Here is a 10,000-nt window from a genome sequence, read left to right on the forward strand (position 1 = left end):
CCGAATCACCAATGCCATTGCAAAAACAAGCATGTGCAAACATCAGCGGTAGATTGAGTTTAAATAAAGGTAAAAAAATAAGGTGAAGCTGAATAGTAAAACTACAACATTGATATAAATAGGATATAATTGGGAAGTTTACATATCCCCACGTCAGCAATGCGTTTTACAAAACACTGATTCTTGAGAAAGTGGCTAAAACAGGTTGTAATCTTGAAAGAAAAAAATGCAGTGAATTACAAAATAATATGGTATATCCTCGTAGACAAAGGTCATGGCTTTTCAGAAATGCACAAGGCCAATCTCCCCATTTTTATTTTTTTTCAGAAATCAGGTTTTCCTCCGATCACACCTTGTTTTTTGTCAACACCGTCAGACACAATTAAAAGCAATAAAAAGTGTATTGATTTGGTAGCATTTGTATCTGGAGTTCTTAAGTGATTGTGTGTGTTTTTTGGTTCACACATACACCTTTAAATGTTGAAAATTCACTTTCATTCTATTTTAATACTGCTTCATGTGTTCTAATTTAAAAATATGTGCTGTCAGACAATGCTTACTTAATGCCTAAATAGATCAAACATTTTTTTGTAATTTCACAAATATTCGTGTAGGCTTAAAGTTGCTATTACTTTGATAATTCAACAACTCCAAAGGAAAATTTTGTAAGCACATTCATTTAAAATGTCCAAAACTCCTTCTTACGGTGGTGACTTAAGAACTGATGGTGGTGACAGTAATCTGAAGGTGGTGAAAGTGACCTAATTATTACCTACATTTTGCAAAATAAATAGCCCTCTCAAGTCAATGACATCCAGTATAAACACTTTATTTTTGTGTGTGCACAGTATGTTTGTGCATGTGTTTTTTCTTCATTTGTTAGATACTCTAGGAAGTAGGCCTAGATTATTGAAAATGTGGCATAAACAGGTTTTAACGTGTTTAAATCCAAAATATAGAGGTGTATTATCATAGATGAAGGTCTTGGCTGTGCAGTGAATGTATTGGCCAAGCTCCCCATGTTTTACATTTTTCATAAAATGGGCTCGCTCTTGGTTTTGTCACCAGCGTCAGACAGAATTAGAAGTTAAAAAATATGTTTACTGTATTTAAGTGAATTACTTTTGCAATTCAACATAATTGTAGATACTTATTGAAAGCATATTCTTAAAACTTGTTAAAAACATGTAAAACACATGCTTTTTTGTGAACTACATCAGATAGTGAAAGTGAAAGCCCATTTGGGAAACTCCAACTCCCATTGTCATTGTGACACAGCACTCCACAGCACACAAGTGAACACTGCACACTGCACACAACGAAATTGCATTTATGCCTCACCCGTGCAAGGGGGCAGCCCTCAGTGGCGCCCCATGGGGAGCAGTGCGGTGGGACGGTACCATGCTCAGGGTACCTCAGTCATGGAGGAGGATGGGGGAGAGCACTGGTTGATTACTCCCCCCACCAACCTGGCGGGTCGGGAGTCGAACCGGCAACCTCTGGGATGTAAGTCTGACGCCCTAACCGCTCACCCATGACTGCCCACAGATGTCACCACCGTCAGGTTTTGTGACAAAAAACCCTTCAAATGCACCTCAGTGGAGGCTGGAGTGTAAGTTTGGGGCACAATTATTACTAACATGTCTGGTAATGTTTCATTAACCAGCACAATTTAGTAAAATATGGAACAAGATGATGAGCGGAACAAAATCTGACGGTGGTGACATCTGACGGTGTGAGACAAAAAAACACTCTTTTACATATTATGCATTTTTTGCTCACGTTAGCCACTTCGTTTTCGCTCTGTTTATTAGGGGCTTCATGCCGCTTCTGAAAAAGTATATATAATTAACATTAATGTAACATAATAGTATTAAAACCCCCGACGGTGTTGACAGTTTATGGTTGGGACAGTACCAGTGTCCAAACAAATTAACAAATTGAGGAGAAATTAGTAAACTTACAGGAGCTTCAGTGATGGTGAAGTATTCAGTAGAGCTTAAGGTTTGAAAAGGGGTCCTAAGTAATGACAATGACCTTGTGCATACCTGATTTTATTGTCTTTTTTAAAAAATCTGACGGTGGTGACTAATAAGCTGGACACACTTTGAGCAATCAGAAAATAGTAGTAAATATTGCTTTACACACACTATGTGCATATCTGCAGAACCACTTCAATATGGACTTTCACATCATGGTGATATTATTCAATAATATCAGTGATTTTTACATTTTAAGTCAATTGAAATGATGATGTCTGTCCTTGGGACAGCTGTTTTTACAGGGTGTGGGCAGGTTTATAGCCATGAAAAGTAATACAATTACACTTAAATATTTCGAACGACTGTACATTTGTGTAACAGACCCCTGGGTCTTTACCTGGATTCATTTTGTTCATGAAAATATAGTTTATTTTCATCAGAATTGGCAGTTTATTGCAGAGACATGTTTTAGCCGCTTTCTCAAGAATCAGTGAAAAACAATGCGATATGAGCAAATTTCAGAGGTTGATAAACCAATGTCGCCTTTTTGTGAAGACGGGCTCACTGGAGATCGGACTCACTGTGTTTTTTGAATAATCTCAACTAAATGATGATACTAATATTAATGTAATACTAAACACAAAACAAAAAACAAACAAATAATGACATTACCTAAGACTCTTGGGTAGCCTAAGTAGTATTAATATTACAATTACCATTTTAGTAATAGCATGGGTGTACTTTTAGGTGTGGATAGTTAGGACATGTCCATATCACTTTTGAGATGAACCTAGCTTGCCACACCACTTTATTACAAATATCGTGAAAAAACAGAATATCTGGAAAATTTCCCATTGTAATGTCCCCACCTCTTTCCAAGTCAAACCTACACCTTTGAGTATTAGCAAGCCTTTAGGAAAGGGTTAAGGTTATGGGAGTGAAAATCCTGCTATGTTCATTCTAACTGTGCACGTAGCACAAGTAATTTTATTAATTAGCTCATCTACTCTTCAGGAGAGGTGCGGTCAGGCCTGCTGACGGGGGCTGGGAAGCAAACAGTTATGCTGTACCAGGCCCAGAGAGAAAGGGGCCCCAGAATATTCTCCCCATTGCGTTGCATGTATTCAGAAGGGGGCCCTTTCAGGTGGTTTCGCTCCAGGCCCAGCTAAAGCTGTCAGCAGCCCTGGGTGTGGTAATTGGGATCAGCTGGTTCACTGAACTGGAATGAATAAGAGACGCGACCTTCTCTTTCTAATGACGCTGTCCTCCAGTGGTGTATGTGCATATTCCACACATATACAGAATGGGCAAGGTATAAATGGAATCACAGACACACACACACTCATGCACACACACACAGAGAGACAGAAAAAGAGAGAGAGAGAGAGAGAGAGAGAGAGAGAGAGAGAGAGAGAGAGAGAGAGAGAGAGAGACACACACACACACACACACACACACACACACACACACACACACACACACACACACACACACAATTCAGTCCTCAATAATCACCCCTGAATTTCGTGTCTTACTGCTTACTGTAGTTTGAACCAACCGATAGCCCTCCGCCCCCGCCTACACAAAATGAAATGCAGAACCAATTCTGCCCTCCAGGCCCCCTAACGCCCCTGCCCTTCCATAGGCCAGGGCACTGACCTCTCTCTCTCTCTCTCTCTCTCTCTCTCTCTCTCTCTCTCTCTCTCTCTCTCTCTCTCTCTCTCTCTCTCTCTCTCTCTCTAAGCCGTTAATTATAATTCTATTATTTAAATTTGCTCGTTGGTAACTTTAGTGACTTCCAGAAGGCGGGTGGGGGGTGCGGGAGGCAGAGCAGCGTATCCTCGGAATACAGCGTTTACACAGCGCCGGATCAGATCCGCACTGGGGTGAATACGTGGGCCCTGGCGAATTCAAATGGTTCCTCCTGTCGTGTCGTTTTTCAGCGATTTAATGTGTACGCACAGTGCATCCACAATGGAAACGATCGAGATATACTCTATTGTAGACTACCCCATACAGTCTTACAAGCACTAACCATGCTCTATTCAGCCGTGTGTGTGGCCAATAGAGCGCTCTTTGGTGTGCTTGTGTCAGGCACGTGTCTGCTGCTGAAGTTGTCCAGCGACGGACCCTCTCCAGTCTGTAATTGAATTGTATTCATTAAGAGCTTTTCTCTCCCCATCTCGTGGAAAATCTCAGGATTAAGGCAGAAGAGATTGACAGTCTGTAGGACTACCACCTATCACAAACGATCACACACTACTGTGGTGCTTGTGGACACCCACAGACTCATGTATGAACTCCTACACACACGCAATTCCACCACACACACACACACACACACACACACACACACACACACACACACACACACACACACACACACACACACACACACACACACACACACACACACACACACACACACACACACACACACACACACACACACACACACACACACACACACACACACACACACACACACACACACAGACCTGAGTGTTAAATGGAGTTAGTCCCAGAGGTGGATCTGCAGCTATCCTGATGGGTTTCACTCTCTCTGCGTTACCCACAGCAGCTAACACTGGAGGACATTCACACACTGTATTGTGCATAAACACATAAAGAAAAGTGTGCTAGTCTTGTTTGCTGTGCTTATTTGTTTATGTTTGTTGCTTGTTTGTTTGTTTGTTTTGTGCTTTGGTTTCCATTTTGGATAGAATCAAAACATATTTGTGCCCTGAGGAAGGTCAGGCGACCGAAAGCTTGGCCATTAAATGAACGAAAGGATTTAAGCCTGCAGACATTTTTCTATCACAGTTTTCAATTATGTTTAGCACCTTTTGATTGTGAGTGCTGTGTAATTCGTTTAAATGGATGAAAACAAAACATATAAAATCCATCAAAGCTATATTAAGTGGTTTACTACATATCTTCTTAACAGTCAAAGTTTTCTGTAATAACAATACACAACAAAACACATTGAGTTTGCAGCAGCTTAGATACTACTGCTGTGTGTGTGTGTGTGTGTGTGTGTGTGTGTGTGTGTGTGTGTGTGTGTGTGTGTGTGTGTGTGTGTGTGTGTGCGTGTGCGTGTGCGTGTGCGTGTGCATGTGTGTGTGTGGACAGGCGCACAGTGTAAAATATGTCTCTGCTGGCTCGTGACTTCATTTTGCACACTCCGGGGCTGTAGGGGATTGGATTATGTAGAGCTGACGTCAGTCACAAACAGCATTTATCTCTCTCTCTCCCTGCCCTGCCCGTCTTCCTCCTTCACTCTCTTTGTCTTTCTTATTCTCTCCCTCTCTTTCTCTCTCTCTCTCTCTCTCTCTCTCTCTCTCTCTCTCTCTCTCTCTCTCTCTCTCTCTCTCTCTCTCTCTCTCTCTCTCTGTCTCTCTCCTCATTTCTTCTTTCCCATCTTATGTGCTTGTACAGACAGTATAATGCAGTCTAAAGCTATAAATACAGTATATATTTGCATGGTACAGTAATATTCGAAGGACTTCCTTGTTTATCAGTGTTTGCCTGTACAGCATACGACCACGTCCTCATCCTCAGTGTGCTGTACAAAGTCTACCTTTGATGAATGTCATCAGCTGTTTGCGTACGCTAGTAGCCACCAATTACGTGAAACACAAACAAGGCGAAAAGAGCAGAACGATAAGTTGCGAGTAATGGATTTATTGATGACACATAATTGCCTTCATTATCGGAGCATGTCTACCCAAATAGAATCAATTACGTCAGTGTCAGCGCATGTGATTAATTGTTATGCGATTGGCCTTTTTTTCCAAGCACCTCACCGGCGTAGGACGCATTTCTCTCCCTCGTAGATTAACTTGTTTGTTTTAGGCAGGAAAAAAGCTGTGTCATGACTGGGAGGATGATGCTACGGTAGCCCTTTGGTGCAGCTGGAATTGCTGACTGCTAGACTTGCTGTTGGCCAGAGGTGTCAGAAGTAAAAGTTAGAAAAGGAAACACAGTTTCCTTCCAAAACAAGTAACTTATCTGAGTAACCATATCTGCTAACCCTGCACTGGTCAAGGATCAAGTTTGTTGTTGGTCCTTGTTAGGTTTTCAGTGTTTTTCAGTAACAACACTGTCTATCTCATTAGGTACAATGGAGTAAATGGTGTAACAGCTATGGAATGCCATGTGCTAGTGTTGTAATTACTACCCGGTACTTTTATTTTTACTTTTGAGACCTCTGCTGTTGGCAGAAAAAACCCAACTACTTCATAAGACCTATTACTGTGACATGACCAAAGCCGTAGCCCCTTAACGCCTGTCATTCTACCAGTGGAACGCTCTAATAGCCACTGAAAAAGATTTAACTGCCGTTGTACTATGCCACTATGACAGTACATAGGGCCTTTAGCAATGCATTACAACTTGATCATTGCCATTTTGCCAACAGCTTATTTAATTCTTGGGCCGTGTCTTGATTTAAGTAACTTGGCCATTGCCATTTTTTGGTTACAACAAGCTTTTAATTAGAGGCTCTGTTAACATTTTTTATATTGTTTATTGCTAGATTTTAAAATGTTTAGTTGTTTGTTTATTTGTTTGTTTGCAGAGCATTAGAGCGTCTGGCCTGGTGCTGTTGGAGGCGATCTTGATCGGAGCATTACTACTCTACTTCCCGGTAAGTAAAGCTTTCTGTTAACCTAATAAACTAGACACACACTACTGCTCTACTTACAGTAAGTAAATCCTTTGTTTTAACCGAGTAAACTAGACACACCCGCAGCATATTTTTGTGTAAAGAAATCCCACAAACTGTACATTCTACCACTTTACACTTTACATGCAAATACAACGTTTCGGTCATCTGACCTAGAAGGTCGGACTACCAAAACGTATTGAAGTTTTCCTGATTGAATCGACAGTGTGCAGATTTCTTTACACTTGAATGATAGCCCCACTGGGATAATATCCAACGCACCTGTCCAACTAGAGAGGTGTGCAAAAGTATCAATATTTTGCCTGCAATTTGGTTTAGTATTGCACTGTTGGGGGTCACAAAAGGACAGCAAACCTGTTCTCCAATCACAGTGGAGGTGACCTAGTCACTGTTGCTCTGATTGGTCATAGCAGTTTGAATGACAATGGTTTGTTCTCTACCACAGCCCTCATCTTTCCAAACCGTGCCAGACTAAATCTTCATGTTATACGTAGTCTGGCTTGCCAGGCTTCCTCTCCCTGCCTGAGCAAGGCAAGACAGAATATGACAGCTGTTTGAAAAGGTCATTTTGACTCCGATATCTGTATGCATCCCCATTTCCCATTCTTCTTGCCCAGGGAAGGTATCTGTCAAAAGGTAAAAACGTCAGAAAAGTGGATGTTTTTTCCCTTCTGCATCTACAAGCCATTTCTGCTGCCCTGATCTTATCAAAGCCAATGTGCGATCAAATTCTGCTTCTTTTTTTAAGGCCTGTACAACTGCGTAGTGTTTTTTTTTTTTAAGAAATGGGATAGAGTTCAAGCCTTATCCCTCCTATAACACTGTGACAAAATGTGTTGGAAAGTAAAATTTGGGTCTTCTAATGTGATTTCATCAGAAGTTTCACGTTGAATAGCATGTAGGATGAGTAGTGTGCACTACTTAGGCAAAAGAAGTAGCATTGACAGAGAGAGATTGCTCGTTGTAAATGCAAAATGCGTTTGATTCCTTGTAAATGCGACCATGTAACAACTGTTTGGGTTGTTCCTACCCCTCTCACACATAAAGAAACACACATATGCAAGCGACTACTACGCACGCATGTACGCACAGCATGGCATGGCTGCCTGCCTGGGCGGTTGCCGCTGTCGCTGCGGTGCCCGAGACTGCCACAGAGAGCTTGTGCTGGCCTGAGGCGGACTGTACTGTAATTGCAATTCAAAGCCAATCACGTGGAGGCCTACTAGACTTGATGTAAGTGCCAAGGGTAAGGGTAATTAGATCACACCCCTTTGGAGCTGCATAATCATTGTAATTAGCAGAGCGACAAGGTCCAGGAAAGTAATCATCTTTGAAAAGGCGTCGGCAGCTATGCACTATTTCTGTATGAGTGCGTGTGCCTGCGCCTGTGTGTGTGTGTGTGGTGCATGGGAGTGTGTGTGGAGGGGGGGCAGGCAGACAGACAGACAGACAGACAGACAGACAGACAGACAGACAGACAGACAGACAGACAGACAGACAGACAGACAGACAGACAGACAGACAGACAGAGAGACAGAGACAGAGAGTTTGGGACGGGGGGCAGGGGGTTGTGCTCTCCTACAAGGCCTAAAATTGGGTTTCACGCACAGACTGACTTGTGTGCAAAAATTTATCAAATGGTACAACTAAAGCCTTTTACAGTGCACAAGTTGTAGCATTTTCAATATCATAATAAGACATCGTAGGAAAGGGTTGTATTTAGTCTGTATAGTTAATTTAGTTTTAGTAAGTAATATGTATCATAGTACTGTAACCACATCATGACTCTTAGTTGAAGTATACAGTTCATATGCTATTGTAGATTGTAAGTTTCTAGTTTTGACATGATAGATTCAGAATGACGGAATCCACCTTAAGGAGGGTAGCGTTTTACACATAATACGTATGTGGATTGTGGTGTTTCATCGCCAATGCTGTACAGTACATATTACATCAAGTACAGTGGAGGTCCTATTTTCATTAGTGATTTTAGTCCTGTCCCCACATGTGCTCTGTAGTCTGTGTTTGGCTGTAGCGTCTGTTGCATTGAAGGTGTTGTATTCAAGAGCTCTGAGCCCAGCATCACTCCAGGGATCTTGGCAAGACTTGTTTACACAGTATCACTGTAGCCCAGCGGCAGAAACAGCTTGATGATTAAAAAAAGCGTTTGGAGCCTCCGTGGAGAGGTTAAAATGAAGATGTTTTACTGTAGCAACGATGAAATAAAACACATGAAAAGGCTGGTGCCTAAAGACCATAACATGATCAGCAGGCAACTCGCAGCACAGATTTAGAAATATCACACAGAATCATAACCCCTATTTATCTCTTAATTTGCCTAGATTTAAAAAAAATACTGTGTATATGTTTATTTTTCAATCTAAGGAGGTGCATTGTATACAAAGGAAACTTGCACACATCTTCTTCAGTTCAAACCTGCTGACTGATGGATGAAACAAAAATGTGTCACATTATTTATAGCATAGCTCCTTTGGCTGCAATGACCTAGGCAAATGACAAATTAGAGACATTTGTTTTTGTTGTATTTTTTCTTTTGCTTAAGGACTTGTAACTGCACTCAACATTTCTAATTTCGGTAACACTTTGTTATAATGTCTGCTTAGTAAAGACTTAGTAAATAATTAACTAATGATTAACAAAACATTAACAAATGTTTTTATTATTATTAACTAAGTTTTATTAATCATTTATAAAATATTTACAAATAATATATTCAAGATTTTACATACCTTATAACAGAGTATTTTATTCATTTACAAGCAATTTGTAAATGTTTGATGAATATAAAATATTAATATAACATTTCCTAGTCATTTACAAATATTTGTTAACATTTCCTAGTCATTTACAAACATTTGTTAATGTTTTGTTCATCATTAGTTAATTATTTGCTAAGTGTTATTCATGCTTTATAAGCCGACATTATTATAAAGTGTTACCGTTTTCTATTACACTTCTACACATTACTCATTGTACATACTACTGTATTACACATTACACTTCAGTGGCACCTTCATCCAAAGCAGCTTAAAGCTATTACAGGGTATGTGCGCCTGAAAGTGTCTGTGAGTGTGTGTGTCTGTGAGTGTCTGTGAGTGTGTCTGTATGTGTGTCTGAAAATGTCTGTGAGTGTGTACCTGTGCTAGTGTCTGAAAGTGTCTGTGAGTGTGTCGGTCTGGGAGTGTCAGTAAGTGTGTCTGTATCTGCATCTCTGAGTGTCTGTGTCTGTGATTGTGTCTGTATCTGTGTCTGTGAGCGTCTGTGAGGGTCTGTGAGTGTGTCTGTGAGTGTGTCTGTGAGTGTCTGTACC

General features: G+C 40.8%; 1 protein-coding gene across 1 annotated transcript in view; it reads left to right on the forward strand.

The window, feature by feature from the left end:
- Window positions 1-10,000, forward strand: part of gpr158a (G protein-coupled receptor 158a) — a 132,521-nt gene that overhangs the window by 58,897 nt on the left and 63,624 nt on the right. The window contains exon 5 of the mRNA XM_063206282.1: window positions 6,562-6,630. Coding sequence (XP_063062352.1) covers window positions 6,562-6,630 — 69 coding nt within the window. The remainder of the gene's footprint in view (window positions 1-6,561; window positions 6,631-10,000) is intronic.

This window comes from Engraulis encrasicolus, chromosome 9 (assembly GCF_034702125.1).
Source record: "Engraulis encrasicolus isolate BLACKSEA-1 chromosome 9, IST_EnEncr_1.0, whole genome shotgun sequence".
In the NCBI taxonomy this organism is placed as follows: Eukaryota; Metazoa; Chordata; class Actinopteri; order Clupeiformes; family Engraulidae; genus Engraulis; species Engraulis encrasicolus.